The 19347-nt window shown below is 48.0% G+C and overlaps 1 protein-coding gene across 3 annotated transcripts in view; it reads right to left on the bottom strand.

Moving 5' to 3' along the window:
- Positions 1-9319: 9319 nt before the first annotated feature.
- TDRD5 (tudor domain containing 5) overlaps positions 9320-19347 on the bottom strand; it is a 31085-nt gene continuing 21057 nt past the window's right edge. For 2 of the 3 annotated variants that reach the window (XM_033004462.2, XM_033004461.2), the window contains exons 7-12: positions 18714-18780; positions 17564-17764; positions 16142-16303; positions 13926-14102; positions 11248-11464; positions 9320-10441 (exon numbers count right to left, since the gene is read on the bottom strand). In XM_033004462.2, coding sequence (XP_032860353.1) covers positions 10242-10441; positions 11248-11464; positions 13926-14102; positions 16142-16303; positions 17564-17764; positions 18714-18780 — 1024 coding nt within the window. In that variant the 3' untranslated portion in view covers positions 9320-10241. The remainder of the gene's footprint in view (positions 10442-11247; positions 11465-13925; positions 14103-16141; positions 16304-17563; positions 17765-18713; positions 18781-19347) is intronic. The other variant, XM_033004463.2, reaches the window with a different exon arrangement.

Here is a 19347-nt window from a genome sequence, read left to right as displayed (position 1 = left end):
CTAGATATAGTGACACTCAAATTATCTGTAGGACAGGTTACAAAAGCATGTCCATGATCTCTCCATTGTGATTTTGGTCCTGAAGGCCACCAAAGCGTACATGTTTCATTATACTGAGTATTGAAAGTAAGATTGGTTATGATACAGGTAGAATTACCTTCACATGCGAAATCACCTCGTTGTCTTATCTAGGTAGCATTTTTCCATCACCAACTAAAAGGTGTCTCTTGTGGACCTTCCAGTGGCCATCCTGGGGTAAAAGCTTTTCCCAAATGGACCATGATGATAGACAGGCAAATCTATATCAGGAGAACCTAAAAGATAAAATCTTAAAACATCCAGTTATTGTCACAGATAACACTTAGTAGCAGGAACACAATCCCATTTTTCCTGTCCAGATTTCATTATTAAAATGGTATTGTCTTTTCCCGTGGCTATTACTTCAGCTGGTTCAGGAGGTCCACTTGATTTTGGACCCATACTTTAGCTCTGTTATTAAAATTAGTTGATCCAAACCCTTTATCTCCATGAACGGTGGTGACTTGAGATGGATCCCCTTTTTTCACAATTGTTTTTAAAACTGGCAATATCAATAATTGTGCTATTCTGTCATAGGGATGAATAATCAAATCTTGTTCACCATTGTTTATCAGTTTTCATTTCTCCTTGATAATCTGCATCAATCACTCCTCCCGTGACATGAATACTCTTCAAGGCTAGGCTCAAACGAGCAGTTATTAAACCAAAGTGTATTGGAGGAATGTGAATTCCTATTGCAGTGTTGATAGCTCTCATCTGGTTTTGATTTATTCTGATCAATTCCAATGCATAGAGACCTAGTCCTGCAGCCTCTGGAGTGGCCTGGGAAGGGGCCATCGCATCCGGAACAATTTCCCTTGTCTCCTTCCATGGGTATAAATCAGAATACAGCTCCCAATCCTCTTTTTCCCCAGAACAACTGATCTGCTCACAGAGGGCCCGCTGCGTGCAGATGTGGAGTCCCACTGAGGTTCAAGAAGAGCTGCTGTAGGCTGAGTTACCCCTGGATTTTTAGTTTTAGAACTCTGCACTTTCTTGCTAGGTTTATTCAGCCCTCTCTGTTTATATATTTGCCACAGTTCATTAGTTGGAGCACTCTCAATTTCTTCACAAGACATACCATCTTTTAACAAAGCCAGAAACATCTCCTTGTGAGAAATTCTTTTCTTACAGCCTTTAGGGCTGTCTCGAGTACCTCTATTTCCTGCACTTCCTCGGGGACCCCATTCTCCAAGATCACCTAGCTGCTGTACTTTTCCAATTACCTCATCAATGGGATTTCCTATCTTGTTAATCAAGAGAGTCATGATTACATTTTTATATGCCGGCAGGGCAGTTTTAATCAATCGATTCCTATGAGTGACCGACAAGGCAGTTCACATCATCGTGTCAGCATCTCCTGACAGATTGCCAATTTCATCCCTTCCTCCCTCATCCGCTGTAGATAATCTCACAAAGTATACCACAGACATTCTACACCAATCATTCTCTGTGGTATTTATTATTGCATCCCTGGTCAGCCAAGGCTAACAAATTCGTATAATGAGGATTATTTTGGAATGCATCTTGCACAAAGGAGTCCAAACCCAGGACTAAAAACTTCCTACAGTCCCCTGAGTCTAGGGTTACCCGTGATGCTCCCTGGTCGTGCAGACGCACCATCCAAGAGAGCAGGGATTCCCCCAGTCTCTGTTTAAATCTTTCAATTATATAATTTACTTCATGCTGAGAATAATCTTCTATCACATCCTTCCTTACTTATTGCCCATTAATATCTAATTCTGCTTTCCATCTCCACACTGGTTTCATATCCACTAACTCATCTGAGGAACCAGGCTCAGCAGAATCCGTAGAATCCCAAGTATCTCCATCCCATCTATCAGGATCCCACTGCACCCCTGCTTCTGAGATCACGGAATGCACTTTCCTACGATTCACTCCTCCCCTTCTTTTCTTATACTGTGCAACCCATATTGCAGCTCCTTCGGCTACAGTCTGGTAATTATCCAACTTACCAGCAAGCAGCTTGACACTGTAACATTGCAATTTGATTCTGCAAATCACACATTTGTGGCTCTGTGTGGGAGCGCTCTAACAACAGTTTTTCTTTCAGTTGGGGCTGTTTCCGATACGCTGTTAACAAAATCCATCCCCGTCTTCCCAGACCCACAATTTCTTTTCCATTTTTGACAGGAAATTTTTGGATGCATTTAATACATGCAGCGGTTTGGCTTCTTTCAACTGACCTTCCCATTGTTCGCACAGTCCTCCAACCTTAGCCCAGTCAAGAGCCAACGAACTACAGGGAAGTTCTTCCCATCTGGGAATTTTGGGCGGAGCTGATTTATTACGTTTAGAATTAAAAAGTGACATTTTGTTGGTGTCCTGTTTGTGACAATAAATTTGTTTTGCCAATTGACAGGATAAACACAAAGGACACAGACACTTCTTTTGCTTTTGTTTAAAGCAGCAGAGAGAATAGGCAAGGTAATGCACCTGCTCATTACTACACCAAGTTAACCGTAGTGATTAAGGTACATCACCAATTGCCCTCATGCTTTACCAGCGTCCAGATCCGTGCTTCATCTGGGGAGTCCCATCACAGCGAGGATCAGAGAACCGCTCCTGGCAATTGGGAAGTCCTGCACAGTGCCTCCACACGTAGGTGAGGTCTCCGTCGCTGTGAGAGGATCCTGCTTTTATACAGTTTAACAAATCTACAAATCTGTATGACAAAGTGCACAGAAACATGTGATGGATTGGCTCGCCTCACTCGGGCACGTCCGAGGAGTTCCCGTTTCCCTCCTTAATTCCTGGCTTAAGTTTAAAAGTAACTGTTCCTTCCTATCCCTTATAGTTTTCAGGAGTTATTCCCATAGGCATATTTCATGCTGATATGCTGCTGCTCGGGAGGCTCACTCAGAAGTCAACTTTAGTTCATGGCCTATGGTTTAGGGCTTTTTATTTCAGGCCCTCACGGCCGTCGGCAGCACGTGCAAAGCAAGGCACCCAGAGAGCACCCCGGCTGCCCGGTACCCGCACAGCTGACGCTCCCAGACCCAGGCCAGGGCTGCTTTTTCTGATTTATGAGCCACTTAAAGTCACATATAGAACAATCAGGGCAGATTTTTTTGTTGTTGTTTTCCCCCCCACCCCGTGCTGCGATTTTTAAGTTGGCTGCTCACCATCTGTCTTAGTTATTTTCCTCATTTAGTGGCAAATGTGCAATGTGAAGCTTTATCTGTGTGCTCCTAAGCCCTGCCAGGGGCTGTGGGTACACTTTACCTTACCCTGAGATAGACAAGATGGGGGAAAAACATCCCATATCACATTTTGGACTGTTGAGGCAAAAATTGGGACCTTTACACTGAGCTGGATAAGCACATCCCTTCAGATTCATCCCTCTGGGAGACAGAGCATGAGCTGTGCACAGGGAGGCTTCTTCACAGCGGTTCTGGGTGAGTTTGGGACAAAAAGCAGGAAAAGGGTCAAGATGTGTGGCAAAACCATCAGCTGTATCCACTGGGATGGCTCTCAAAATGGCAGCGTCCATGGAAAACTTGGAGAAATTTTGAAAAAAACCTTGATTTTCATCTCCCCTTGCCCAGCACCTGAGGGAAGGCAGGGTTTTCCCCAGCCAACACAGGGGTCCCACGGGGAAAGCACTGCCGTTCTCCCCATCACTAGTGGGTGCAGCGCTGCCACGAGCCGCATCTTCCCTTCAGCCCTCCCACGAACACGAAGCCTAAATATTTGACGGGGCCGAGCAGCTTTTCCTGGTGCCAGGAAGGGAGAGCTGCACCGTGTGAGCAAGGCAGGGCTCTCCAGCATGGAAAAGAAGCCCTTGGGGGGTATCGCCCTGCCCCGATGCCTGTGAAAGATCCCCCTGGTTAGGGGAGAGGGGCTGCGGGGAGGTGACGCCGATCGGCTCTTGCGGGAGCTGGGGACATCCTGGTGCATCCATCGGCTGAGGGGTCTCCCCGCCTGCCAAGCTGCAGCCCTGCTTGGCTTGGCAGAGGCTCAGATCGCCCGTGGGTTTATAGGGAAAACATGCCCTGGGGGACTTGCGGTTCAGGGTTGGCTCCAAGCTGGCCAACTGGGGACAAGCCCAGGGTCAGGGGGGGAGTTTGGGTGATGCTGGGGGAGTGGGAAGGAAATACAGACAGAGCAGAAAATTAACTCCTTCCAGCCAAGCGTGACGTTACCCCGTGTTCACCAAACATTGCTCAGGGTAACGCAAGCTCCGTGGTTCAAACCACGACACATAGGGACAAAGCTGGGCTTGTGTGCTGGTCAGAGAAGAGCTCAGGAGCCACCAGCGAGGGGCAGGGGGTACAGAGGTGCTAACCTCACCCCCCACCAGCACCAGCATCCCTAAGCCCCAGCACAGGGCAAGGCTGAAGACCTTCACTGCGGTGGCAGCCCCCTGGAAGGTTTTCTCCTCCCTTTCTTTTTGCAGCGGAGTCTTGCCCGGCCTCCCTGGCTGCACAGAAGCCTTTCAAAGCCACGCTCCAGCCATAATCAACACTGCAAAGCCTGCCCAACCCTGGTGCTGGCTGCTTCTGGCTGCGGGAAAATGAGCCCAGCTCTGCTCTCCTTGGGCAAAGCTGGCAGAGAGGTCGGGGAAAATTGAGACATTACCCCGATGACCACCCAGCCAGCCCCCAGGCACCTTTAGGGCTCCAGTTCTCTATATTCCCATCTTGCCTGTCCCTCTTCATGCTCTCATCAAACGTCAGCTCCTTCTCAGGTAGCTGCAAGCCCGTAGGCAGACGGGGCTGCAAAACTGCTGTGAACAAGCTCAGGAGAGCAACGAGGAGCCGGGCTGGGCGTCGGGCAGCCCCCAGCCTCCCTGCAGCAGGGGTGCCTGGAGCGCTGGCACCCTGGAAATCCCAGGAGGTGCTCACAGGGCATCAGCGGCTGGGGTGGGGATGAGCAACAGCACTTTCCCTCCCACTGCCGAGGCACGCGGCCCATCGTGCAAGGCTGGGAAGGATGCTCAGCCCCAGTTTCTGGCCCATCAGCTCCCCTTCCCGCAATCACCTTCTCCGGCTGCTTTACCTCCCGCTGAGGCCCTGGGAACCACGTGCGGCAGCACGGGGAGGGATGCCCGGCTGCAATCAGCGTGAACACAGGCACATGTGCTGCGAGGGGAGCTGGGGGAGGTCGCGAGCGGGTCACCGAACCGCGGCCGAGCTCCTGGCGTGGAGGAGAGCGCGGGCTGAGGCTGCAGTGCCAAAAGGTTTTCCAACGTCTGCACTGCCTAGGGGATGGCGCTTCCTGCCACCCCAATTCCTCTCCCAAAGTGACCAGGCCACCAAAACGAGCTGGTTTCACACCTCCTTGCAGCCCCACTGATGGCTGGAAGCACTGGGGAGAGCAGCAGGGGCAGCGACGGCCCCTAAAGCATCCCTGGCCCCTGCCTGCTCCAGCGTAGCCTAGGCTTGTCCTCATTTCAGGCTGGGCAAGCAGCGGCCCGGCCCTAGAGGTAGTGAGATGATGCCAAACCTCCTAATGGAGCTTGACAGCAGTGGGATTAAAAGCACAAGTGAGATCGCAGCCCCTTTGCAGTCGGCTTCTGCCTTGGAAGAGGTGAACCAGAAAAGAAACCTCCTGGCAGCGGGGAGGGGATGAGGAGCCCACACACATGCAGGGCGAGGGCGGCAGGGGCCAGGGGGAACCTCACCCATCCCAAGCCCTCCTCGCTTGCCCTGCCAACACATCATTAATAGGAAGGAGCCAATCTCCCCCCACCTCTGGCAGCGCCGGTGAAGGGTTTTGCCAGCAACAGCCCCAATTCCAACCGGTCCCTGTGGGTTGGTCCATCTACCGCCCTAAATTTTGGATGCAGAGCAGCCCACACCAGACGCTGCTCGCCCCAGGCGAGCTCAAAGCAATGCAGAGCACCCACAGGGACCCCCCCCTCCCCACCCTTCTCCCTCTCCTTTGGGTGCTGCGCTTGGAGCGGGGCCACCGATACTGGAAACACCACCCAAGCAGCCAGGGCCAAGATGGAGACGGGAGAGGAGTTGGGAGGGCTCCCCCGGGTGCAAGTGGGTGCTCAGCAGGACACCCGCAGCCCCTATTTCTGCAAGACAGGGTGTGCAGACCCTCGCAGCCGGCACCAAACCTCATCCGCCCCGGAGCACAGCCCGGGTTCAACAAAAAGGCAGCGCTGACCACGTTCCCCACCCAGCAGGAAAATCTCAGCGTCTCCCCCAGTCCCACCCAAACCGGCTTTTACAGAGATGGGGTGGCAGTTAGCCTGCACGAACCATCCCAGGGGTGGCCACTAAGTCACCCTCTGGAAAGCCAGCAAGGCGCAAGCACTGTCCCTGGCTCTGCTCATCCGAAACCCAGCGGCTGCTCTCCCACCCAGCTGACGTTTGCTCCCAGCAAAATTCAGGTAAAAGCGGGACTTTTTCCTGCAAGAAAAAGGGAGTCACTCCAGGGACTGGTGCATGTGCTCAGGAGCAGCGGGAAGAGCTGATGAGTTTTGGCACAGTGCTCAGGATGTAAAGCTAGCTGCAGCTCCAGACCTTGTTTTGCAGTGACCTGTATCAAGAACTGGCTTTTTCCTTTTTCTTGCCAAATGGAAAGAGAAAGAAATCCTTCCAGGTCAGAGGAAAGAAAAGCATTTACTCATGGGTCAAGTGAAACAATCTGATGCAAGGTTGAGTGCGCTTTTATCCCTCCCAAACCAGGAAAAGATTCAATTTCCACCTGAAAAAAACAGCTAAAAAGACAAAAGGTTTTTTGGGGTCAGAAGCACTCAATGTTGGTTTTTAAGCCCAACTGACTTGCTGAATTGAACCCCACTTTGCAAAGCACAGGTCGACCCAGAAGTGCAGAGGGGTGGGGATGGGTTGATGCATCAATCTGGAAAATTTCAACCACGGTGATACAGCACCAGCCACAGCAGCCACCGCAGGGGCCAGCCCGGCCCCCCCTGCCGTGTCCCTGACCAGCTGCTCGGGTACCCCAACCCCAGCAGCCCCTGCCGAGGCCGGCTGCGTGCCGGGAAGGAGGGACCTGGTTCACCCGAAGCCAGCTGGCATTTTCCAGCCTCCTCCCCACCAGCCAAATGCTTCCCGCCAGCCCGTTTAAAACTCACAGCACCCCATCACCACCATGGCCGGGCAGCTCGCAGGCACTGAGAGAAACTTTTCCATAACCTTCCCCCCCCCCCCCGCCCCCAATATCCCTGCCCAGAGCATCACTCCTCACCCTTCCCAGAGCCACCCACACCCGGGGGCTGCTGGTGGGACCAGGACCCTTCTTGAGTTAGTCCGGATTCAGCTCTGCTCCCACACGCACGGCCCCAGCTGAGGGGACCCCATCACCAAAACGGCAGCACCCCAGTGGGGGGGAAGAGCCACCTGCCCCAGCTTCCCCCCCCCCCCCCCCCCCCCCAGCAGGGCTGACCCCAGACCCCGAGTCCATTAGCGAGTCCCCAGGGCACATACCTCACCGGCGTTTTGCTTAACCCCGGCTTTTAGGAAGAGCTGCAGAGCTGCGCCGCCTTTCAATTTTTAATTCACTCTAAACATTTTTGGCCCTCTCCCCCGGGGGACTCCCAGTCAATAACCTCTGCCAGCACCACCCAGCGCTATGGGGAAGGTGGAAACTCGAGGCGAGCTGCTCTCCTTTGGAGGAGCGGGACCGCACACCCCGGGAGGAGGGGCACCCACACTGGGTGCTCCAGTGAAAGTGCCCCCAGCGCCCCATTTAGATGCTCCTCGAGGAGGGCAGGGGAGACCCTCAGCCCCTCCCAGAGGGACCCAACACCTGCAAAGACAGGGTTGTCACAGGGCAGAACATCTCCCTCCTTTCCATCAGACACCACTGTGGGATGGGGTCCCTCCAAACTCCACAGCTTGCTTGGGTTTTTACCCTGCTGCCTGGCGCAGCCGCCGCCGGTGACATGAATACATCACTTTCCAGTCCCAGAGGCATCTTTCTCTTTTTCCACTGCCTTAAGCAACAAATGTACAAACAGGGACCCGCCAGGCATGAGAAACACGACCTGAGAAACATGACCTGAGCTGCTCCCGGAAGGGAAATGCCACTGCACGGCTGGGAAGATCTGCCCAGGTCACCCTGGAGCAGGGGAGAGGCTCCAGGTAGGTTTTCTGTCCCTCGGGTGCCGAGGTCCAGGCTCAGGGTTAAGGCTCAATTCTTCACACACCTATTATCTTGATTGAGAGGGGGTGGAAAACTAATCAAGCACTTGCAGACAGCATGTCAAATGCAAAAACACATAGAAAAAAAAAATTATCTTGACCAGGTAAGCATCAGAAGAGGTACATGGGATCGCGGCGAAGCCCTGTACCCTGCGCCAACAGGTACCCAGGGACAGCGTGCAGAAGGGGCGATGCACAGCCCAGAATATGCTCCCTCTCTCCAAAAAACGGCAGATTAGGGAGCTCCAAAGTCACAGGGGATGCCTTGACATGTCTTAACGCTTGCTAGCTCCCTGCCACGAATTTGCCTGCTCCCCCTCTGCACACATGTAGGCTCTCGGTGTCCACACCCCCCCCCTTCCAGACCCCCACAGTATCTCCCCATCCCCAATTTCCTGGGACAGCCCATCTCGAGCAGCGGTGGGACCCAGCCCCAAAAGGCCCCAGTTACAGCTCCAGGCAGCTGTGGGACCCGCCGTGTCACGGGCAGGGAGCAGGGACAGAGGCAGCCCCAGCCAGGCAGGGGGATGCTGCCCACCCATCAGGGTCTTCCTCAGCTCCTCATCTCCCTCACCCTCCCAGACCCCCAGAGAAGAGGGGGGTTTAGGCTGAAGGGAGCCAAGCCACCAGCAGCAGGGACAGGGTGACAGCTCCTCCAGTCTGCTGGCCCCCGCTACAGCCTGGGGACAGGCAGGGGAGGGCGTGGGGGGTCTCCTCGGGACACCCCAGCCCCAGTTCTCACCTCCCTGAAACCAAAAGAGGACTTCCAAGACAAGCCCTCCATCACCCAGAGAGCTCCGAGCAACCTCAGCTCCATTTTAGTCACTCCCTAGGCCAGATGACAAACACGTGCCATGCAAGGTCCCGGCCTGAACAGGGGACCCGAGAAGCCAGGGAGCCTCTGAACCTCCCCTCAGGGCTGTACGGCCCCTGCTCAGGCCATCACTCCTCACCTCCCTGCTTCCATCTCCTTCACTGGCCTTCCACATGGTCATTTCCTAATAAGACCCAGATTTTCTTTCTCTCGCTACAATTTTTAGCCCTTTTACACCCAAAACCACCCCTAAACGCTGTAATTAAAACAAAAATAGTCAGAATTGTTTGGGTTGGAAGAGAGCTTTAAAGATCATCTAGTCCAGTCAACAAATTTCTTATGCTGGGTTTTTATCCATTCCAATACAAATGTTAAACCTTATCTCGAGCTTTTTTTTGGTGGTTTGCAGGTGGGCACAGAGCAGCCCTCGAAGCCCCAGAAGACCTGAGGAACAGTCTAGGCACCAGCAAACCTGCTGAATGCCATCATTCATAACGAGGGCACTTCTATTTTCACAGCTTTTCTCTGCATTAACAAACATTAACAAAAAAGGATTTCTTGCCCCAGGCAAGGAACTACATAGACACAGCCGGCGTCAAGCTTCAAGCTTTCTCTCACTGGATTCTTTCTAGATCTCATTTGGTATCTGTAACATGGGATTCCTGACACTTCATGTGTGTGGCATCCTAATTCACCAACAAATCAGAGCGTCTTCTTCTTGGAGAAGGACATTTCTTTTTGCAAGTTATCAGCACTTCCATGGACTGAGGTCTGAGCTGGGATACCATCACTGCTCCTAACAGCAAGGGGTGTGTACAGCATCCACTGTGTTAAACAAAAACATCTCCCCACACAATGTCAAAACTGCTCGAGCTCTGAAGGAGGGAGGGATAGGTAGCCAGTTTCCTTCTCCTAAACTTAAAGGATATATAATACAATGTGACACTTAAATGTTCTCCTGAACCATTACATTAAAGAACAAAAAATCAGTACATACAACACCAGTACAACAAAACCAAACTATTTTCCTGAAAGTAAAAATAACATATATCACTCATACTGGGGACATCTGAGATATGTCAGACTCCAAGTTTTTCAAGGGATTAAATGTTTCTGAACAAAGCAAACGATAGCACGGTCACACAGAGGGCCTTTGCTGCCCTAGGCAGCCTTCCCTGGCAGCTGCTCCAGCTTCTCCCCTCTTCTCACACTTTCTTTCTCACGCTGGGGAGCCACTGGAAGTAGTCACTGGAAGCGGCCAAGCGTGCAGCTGCCAACACCGCAGACAGGGTGGTACGAGGGACATACAGTTTCTGAGATGGCCTCTGGTCAGACAGCCCACTGGCACTGCACAGGCCAACCGCAAGACTCCCGGGAAGGTCTTTGTTCTTCATTTTCTCTTCATCTGCATAAGGAGGGACACAGAAAAGAAAGCTGGTATCTAATAGTGGCAATTCTAAGAGCTCCGGTTCAGATGGAAAGCCCTTTTCCCTGGATCTTACCAGGTCATGGCAAGAGGACTTTCTACTGCACATCTATTTGATGAGCCCGACACAGTACAATCCAAGAGCCTTTCTCCCTCTCCTCCCAATGCTCATCCCTGTTTCCCCAGAGGTGGGAAATCGGGTGTGAATTGAGTAGCTCCTGTCTGGATAACTGGTAGACAGTGCTGTTCCAAGGCACAAACAGGCACTGCCTTCAGCAAGTCACTTAATCTACCTCGTAAATCAGACAACTTTCACATGGGCGTTGTAAATTCTTTCATCTTTTGGAAGATGAATGCCCACACAGGGACCTTATAAGGTTTAAAAAATGCTTTTGTCCCTTATGGCTGGGAGACTGAAAGACTCTCAGTATGTAATGAATGCTGGCTAACATGCGGAGCAGAAAAACAAAGGCTTCTGCATGAAAGCAGCAGAAAGTCTAGAAAAGACAACAAATATCCGAGAGAGAAATAACCCTCAAATTAATTTGTTCCCATTAAAAATTTAAAAATCCATTCTGCTGCACAAAGGTCAAACCGATACATTGCATCCAGCCATTTCTTATTGTCACATCTCCATCCCACAGAAACACCAACATTTTCATCTGTTCAAGCAAAGAAGCAGTAGCAGTCCTGGGATACCCAACAGTGACTACAAGATTCATAGCACAGCAGCAGGCTGCTCAGCTTTCCACTCTGTTAACTTTTACTGACGAATCGATTCGTACTGTTACGGTGGTCCAGCATAAACGGTATTGCCATAAGTAGAACAGAGGGATGTACAGCTTCACCAAGTTGGGCCTTGTTGGAAAATCTTTCCATCTGATCAGGGTCATCTTGGCTCATTTCTGCTGGTTGCTTGGAGTCGATAAAGGAGGTGTAAGTGTCTTCCACTGGCTTGAGTAAGACAGCTGGCATTGAGGACTCTCCAGGAGAATGAGGTGTCTGCAGATGTATATAAAAAACTCAGGAGAGGGTGTGATTAGTGCACACTTGGTTCTTTAGCTGCCCTGATTTATTATCTCTCAAAGTCCACAAAAAACTGGAATGTCAGCAACTGGATAATTTTTTTTTTTTTTTTTTTTAATCACAAATCAAAACAAAAACTAGTTGCAACCTTGGCCAAAGGGCAGCTTTTCCTGCACAGCAAGCTGAAAAGAGTGATAGATTACAAGATACAAATCACCATGTCTTAGCAAAGAATTAGCATCTGGCTCATCTCTCAGCAGACCCACACAGAACAAATGACAGTAATGACAGAGGGAGTTTCTGCAAGGGAGCAGCGACCGAGTCAGAGGAAGTTCCTCTGCATTTTTGCTTAGGAATACAAATTAAACTTAAGCTTCAGGGATGACTACCCATGTCTCCACCACAGACAGGGACTACAGACAACGTTTGCATTTGTTAACTCAGTGTAGAGCAGAAAAATAGTGAAACAGCAGACAAGCAGCAATTCACTTTGGCCAGCCATCACTGTTCAAAAATTAGGTGCTTGCTCTCTAGGCTTCTTCTGTTGTCCAGGCAGCAGAAGAAAGGCATCCATCTCCAGGAGTGAGTCACCATCCAGAGGTGCTTCACCCTTTTGGTGAGAGCATGTTCAGAGGATTAGCCCTGAACAATGGTTTTTACACAAGCAGATTTAAGCAATTTAAATTGGCCCCCACAAGGGGACCATAAGGCACTCTGAAGCAGCAAGGAGAGCTACATGGCTGGGCAACAGAAATCCAGTGCTGACAGGATGCTAAGACAGAAACATTTGAATGACAGGCATCACTGGAGTCCAATTAACCAACTACGCAGCTTGATACAACCAGCCCACTGAAAACCTCTGCCTAACACATAGTAAAAACCAGGGTGTTAGGAAAAGAAAAAGAACAAGGTTAAAAGTTTATTATTATCTCCTCTTGCCACCCACACTATGCTTGTTGGGGACAGGCAGCGTCACTGCCACTCCAGGGCAAAGCAGAAACAGACAGGGTGCAAGGGTGGACATTAAAAAATGTCAGCATTGGAAAAAGCTAGGAGGAAAATAATTAAAAAATAGGAGGTTGTTCAGTTTACAGAAGAGGCAAACTAGACAGGATAACCTAGAGAGTGCTATGAGGGACAAGAAATAAGGCAGTATCTACTCTTCCTCCTGATTCACATAAGAATACCACCACTGAAAAGGAAAACATGAGCAGTGAAAACTGGAAAGGAGGGAAAAAAAAAAAATCACTTGGTGATGCTGCAAGTGCCACAAAATCCTGAGGCCAAGAGATCAGCAGGAATCAGAGGAAGGAAATCCTCCTGTGTGTGCTCATAACTAGCTGACCGGTACATTTTTAACTCCCTAATGTCTATGGGAAGGATTATTTTTTCATCCCACGACTTCCTCAGTAGAAATTCTTGTCGCTTCTTCTAAAAGCTGTAACAGAGATCCCAGCCAGGGCCAGGAAACATGCTCAGGACTTCTCTGATACAGTCAGGAAATTCCTATGCTTCAAAATTCACACTGCTTAATACCCCCAGGGGAGTGCTTCAGTTGGCTCACAAGGACCCTATTGCTATCTACCCGCCTGCCTCCAGCTCATCTCATCTCATTGTACTTTATCCCTGCACCTGCTACCCAAAGCTTTCCTCTTCTCTCACTCTCTCAGGGTCCCTTTTCCCAGCTTGCTTTCTCTCCATCCCTTTCAGGTAACATCCCACCAAGACATCGATTCTTCCAGCTCTGCTCTAGACTATCTGAAAACCAACTTCCCCCCCTCATCCTTCTAAAATGAGTTTTATCTCAGCCACTATCAACCTCTAGATGTATAAGGAACTGTGGTTATCCAAAACCTTGGAGGTACACTCCCATTTCCAGCTCTGCAATGCCTTCTGTGGCTCAACAAACCCTGAGTGAAGCTGGCTCCCTGCTGAACCCAGAGCAGAGCGTTTGCAGGAGGTCAGACTGCAGGCCCTGTTAGAATCATCATTAACCACTATTTAAGGAGCAAACTGAGACACCAGTGCCACACAATGCCTCAGAGCAGGGCGCCCAAAACATAGCACTCCCAAACCCACCCTCCTAACTCAGGAAGAGGCCCAAGTGAACTAGAAAAGCCCCACAGCAACTCCCAGTAACCCTGAAGACTGTGAACAGAGGGGAAAGGAGTGTAGTGAAGAAGAGCCAGGTTTGATCTATAAAGTCCTGAAATGGTCAATCTTGTTTCAAACAATACCTTGACCTGCCAGTGGAGCACTAGAGGATCGTCAACAACACCAGAAACAGCAGCAATGAGGAAAACACAGAGCTCTGAGCCCATGCTAACTGCCAGTTGCTTTTAAACAAAATACATGTCAAAGCAATCAAAGGGTTATTTAAATAATTTAAAAACAAGAACCACCTCTCAACAGCAATTGAGGAGAAAAACATCCCTACCTCAGCGTTGTCGTTTCCCGAACCAGAACACTTAGCCACTGCCATAAGCTCTGCAGGAGTTTCATTTGTATTCTCCTGCACGAGTTCAGGGCCTTGGTCTGTTGTACTTGGGACACTCACTTCATCCAAGAGTGGCCACGCATCATCCCATGTCTCCTTCTTAGCAGGCAGGTGTTCCTGTTGAGGAGATGGATGAAGCAAGAAAAGTTGCAGTGAGTGTGGGCAGAAGAAAGCAGGATGAACCAAAGCAAATTACAGAGCAATCAGATGATTCCACTCAGAGGTTAACTGCGAGAGAAATACAAAGGAGCTATTCTCTTCTGCTCAGAAGTTTTAACATTTCTATCTGGAGAAGTTCAGGCTACTTGGAAAGGACAGAAAGAACGTGGAAGGACAGGAAATAATGTGAACCATCACTTTAACTTCTTTCCTCCACGGTAAAACTTATCAGTCTGAAAGTAGTTTCATTCAAGCAATGTTTTCTGGTTACTGCACGCTGTCTTCTGAGAATTTTTACCATGGAGAAGTGTCCTAACATAGCAGAGCTGATACTACAGTGTCCAGCCATTTTGCACTTAAGGAGGGAGGAGGGAAAAAAAGCTATTAATCATGACAAGGCAAATCTAAGATTGGACAATGCAAAGGAAGTTCCCCACTGCTTAAGAGGAGTTACCAGAAAACGCTAGCTAGGCAGTAAAAAGTGTCATATTAGACACTTTTCATTCCAGTTCAAAACATTTTGAGCTGTTTTATAGCTGTCATTGGTGACCAATGTTAGTGATGCACCAAGGAAGAGAAGGAAACATTTTGGACAGCTAAACAGAACAGCAGAGAAGGAAATGTTTAAAGTCTTACTCAAAGAGAGATCTAGGGGACTGCAGTTTCTGAAGAAGGATTCTAATAAGACCCTTGAAATCAGACATGACAAAACCTGAATGCATTTACATTCCTCTAGTCTCCAAATCACCAGCTATATCTAACATTTACACAAATGATCTTGCTACAGTTAACTAGTCAGGGTACTCTCCAGATCTTCCCATTAAAAAAAAAAAAAAAAAAAATCACAATACATTCACATTTGCAGCCTTTGTCATATTATTTCCTTCCAAATACATATATTAAGATGCTGGTTTGTGTCCTTCGTTTCAGATGATTTATCGACAGTGCATGGCCATTAATATCCAAGATATACAGCTTATATAAAGTTTCTTTAGCACAGAAACACAGCTGGCTAAACCAAAACCTAGGTAAAATGACTGTTTTATAAGTTACTAACATTACACTAGCTTTTACTCTTTATTTCACAGAAATGTCAGAAAAACAGCCCTGGAGAAGGCCCGCTGCTGAACACTTCAACAGCTGACATTTATTTGAAAGGTGCTTTGGCCCCTGTAGTAAAATGTGTCATGAAAATACTACAACTTAGATAACACAGAAAAGTAAAGAGTCACCTGTAAAGTGTTCCTGGTGTTTCTAATGGTACACTAGATTGCATTCAAGACCTGGGCTTTATTCCCTGCTTAACCCCTCTGTCTATCAGTTTCTCCATCTCTTAAATAGCAAAGGGCTCCTCTTTTTAACATGCTCTGAAATCAAAGATGTAAAGCAGTATCCAGATCTGGATATCATTCACCTTTAGAGTTACCTTTTTATTAAATTGTAGTTGTATATAACCTTACCCCCTGAAACAACCAGGATTGCGAATCACTTCCTTTCAGCTAAGTTTAGAAAGAGCAAGATCCTTCATGCAAATAACACACCACTAGTTCCGGTCTTTTCCCACATATAAATGATACCTCGAGTTATTACACATCATTTACTAAACCCCAGAGATGCGTGAGGAAAGCATACCACTTCTTGGCTCCCGGGGTGCAAAACATGAAAATGCCAAATCAAACTGATCTCCTCAAGGATCTGGTGCTGGTCTGAGTTCTCTGAGCCCATTCTCGCTCTAACTGAAAAATTATGGTGCATAGGGGAGGTGAGAGAAATCACTGAGCACAGAGACTCCCTGAAGTCTGCAAAGGGATCAGAGGACAAGCAGCTAGAGATGTATTTATGGTCCATGTGGAACTGTTTTTATTATGGTTCTGCTTGCTTTTATACAAGCGAAAAACCAGCAGCACAAAAAACTGCATGGACTAAACCAACACATGTCTACAGACCCCGGGAGCCGATTTCACTGAACGATAGCTACATCACAGGCAAACTCCCACCTGGTCACACAGCTCATCCCCATCCAGCTTTGAGGTTGCTGTTTCACTATCTGCACCTAGAGATTCCTGCTGTAAGTGAAGGTCTGGCTCCACCAGTTCAGCATTCTCCTGCTTTCCATAGGGCTGAATATATAAGGCTGAAGGATTCAGTTCCTTGAATCCCTAGGAACAAAAAAAACCCCACCCAGTATAGTCAAGAAGACCACGTTGTAACTACCACCAAGAATAAAAAGGATTCAGCAAATTTCTAATAGGTTTTATGAAGAGGTACACCACCCACAAGTTAGTTTCTGCAAGAATTTGGAGCTATCTTACTACAAAAATCAACTCCCCTCCTTCCAGCAACAAAATTACGCAGCAATACCCTCCTCCCTGCCAAATTGGACATACACATGCAAAAATACCATCTTAGGACCCAATCCTGCCAAAACAAGCATTCTGCATCTACTGAATAACCCAACAGATACAAGCACTCTGGGTTATAAAACCTGACTTTCTGATGAGACATAAAATTGTGGAAGTACTTCTTTAAGAGTTTTCATATCCACACAGCTCTTACTGAAACTAAGCTGAGACGTTCAGACAATGACACAGATGGGCCTAAATCATAAATGCTCTCTGCACTGGCTTACAACCCGGATGTCTGTCCAAGGCACAACGTGCAATCTACCATGGTTACGCTGTCCAACACTGTACATTTCACTGGCAAAGTAAAAGTCTTTTTGAAACAACATCATTTTCTTAATTCAGTTTGTTAATGGCATAACCAATCTTCAATGTCTAGCGCAGAGGAGGCCACAACAATTTATTTAACTATCTTGTTCCTCACTCAATTGCCCTTGCCACTATATAAAACTACTGTGAGACACTAGAAATCTTAATCAACTTGCTCTCATTAATTGTTTGGATGAATCAGGGGCCTCTTAAATTACGACTAGGAAAGCTTGCTGGAATTAACAACACAGAGTCAAGTACCTAAATTCTTAACAACCTCTCAATTCCATCTCAGTCTGGTCTTATGCCGAGAACATCTATAGCTATTTTACTTTTCCATATTATTTATACAAGATGTGCATCAGCTTCAGATGAATCTGCAATTCTAACATGCTAATCAACATCCAAAAAAATAGAATCAGAATCTTCTAATCCACTGTTAGAAGACAGCATGAAAATAATTTGTTCTACAAAACCAGAACGTCTCTGTTGCTTTTTGGTTAAGGTGGAATCTGATGGTGTAAGCTCTCACCAGACAGCTAGACACCATGGGACGTGGTCACAAAATGATACGTTACAGGACAGCAGGGAATAGCAGTTTTGCTCTTCACAAAACTACTTGCTTTGAGCTCGAGATCTTCTAATTACAGGCACCCAAATGGTCCTTTCCCTGCCTTTCCTTTCAGCAGCACACGTCTCCCTCCTGACCTGGGAAGGAACGTTCTCTGTGCAGACATCAGCACATCCCCCATCCCTCAAGACACAGTGGAAGTAGACATCCTCCTTGGTGGATGTGTCGCACAGAAAGAGATGCAAAATGCCGTTCACATATTCATCCACGATGCCCACAAGTAGCTTGGAGCCACACAGCTTCTTGAATAGGAGAGTTGCTGCATTGGACCATGTGCCCTGAAGAAGAAACAAGAATGTAAAGGTACTATAAACAGACCAATGTCTACTGCCTGAGGCCTTCCCTTGTGGGCACTTGTCAGAAAGGCAATTAAGCTAGGTCAGGCTAGGGACAAATACAGGAAAGTCAGGCAGACGGGCTTCCCAGCACTGAACCAAATCAAACTACCCCAAAGCCCGCAAGGCTGGTTACACTGGGAATGCCCTTTCACCCTAAATACCTATTTCCAAACACAGTTCAATGGCACTCACCAGTGATTTTACCACAATTGCCTAAAATACAGTTGTTTGGGGTTTTCTGTTTTTATTCCTAGAATCATGTGATTATAGCCGTTAAAAGTGTCAAAAGTTTTTAAGAAGCTGCTAAGCCTCACCTCAATGATAACTATGATTCTGTAAGCCTCAAAAAACGGAAGAAATAACTTTTTAAAAATAATGTCTTTAAAACACAGAAGCAGCAACTCTGCTGACATGCTTTCCTTCAGATTGTATTTCTCAGGCTTCTTGACCAAGAGGTTTCCCAGCACAGAGGAACTTTCTTATGACCTCTGTAATTCTTTGGCTGTGCTGATTGTATGAAACCAACTCACTTAAAGCAGTCGCAGAAGAAATTTTTAAAACAGAGAGTGCTGGAGCTACTAAGGCTTCAGAAAGATCCCGGAAAACTACTGGCAGGGGAAGGAACAAGTTTGCTCATTTGCTTGACAGTAGCTACCTGTTTCTGCAGCAATATAGGCAAAAACCAATCTGATCATAAAGAAAACAGACAGCAGAAGGGTGATCAAACATACGCTGATACTCTGCTGAACATAATAGCGGCAATTCTGCCATAAACATCAACAGGACCTGAATTAATCCAAATGTTTGCCCTTATCAGGAGAAAAAGACAACCTTCACTCGGTAGCTCTCATACATATGTCAATAAACAAAACTGCATATGAACACATACCTCCACGGGTTTTACCCGTGCCAAGGAGCATGGGATGGCCTGAGCAGGGAGCTTCAAGTAGGACCACCTACAATACAAAACAAAGCCATCACCTTTACAGCAATAAACGGAGCAAAACCAGGCAGAAGAGCAGAATTCCCTCCTCTCTGGGTTTTAAAATCAGCTTAGGAATAGAGGCACATATTGGATTTTGCACTTATGAATAAAACCCAACAGCAGCTTTGGAAAACACTCCATACCCAGAGAATGGGGACAGCAGAAATAGCAATAACAACTGGTTCCTTATGGCTTCTCTTGCGCAAGAATCCTCCCATCAAAATCCCTCATGATTACAAAGTTATGGACAGAACGCAACGACCTTTGAACCAAAGACAGCCAATAGCCAGGCATGAATAGAGGCAAATGAGAGGGAAGAAGCAAAAATGGAAAGGATACTGAATTGCAGAGGAGAACACCTACTTCTGACACTGCTGATGCATCCCACCTGGAGTGGTGTCTATTTAGGAGGATGTTCACAACCATTCACTGAGCCCAGGAAGGAGGATTAGGGAGCTTACCCCGAAGTGACAGAAAGCAGCAAGGGAAAAGACCAAGGGATGAAGGCAGAAACAGAGAACTATTTAGTCCAAAGTCA

The sequence above is a fragment of the Tyto alba genome, unplaced genomic scaffold, assembly GCF_018691265.1.
Source record: "Tyto alba isolate M040663 unplaced genomic scaffold, T.alba_DEE_v4.0 Super-Scaffold_1000006, whole genome shotgun sequence".
Lineage (NCBI taxonomy): Eukaryota > Metazoa > Chordata > Aves > Strigiformes > Tytonidae > Tyto > Tyto alba.
The sequence above is the reverse complement of the archived record's forward strand: the minus strand, read 5'-3'. Positions and strand labels throughout refer to the sequence as shown.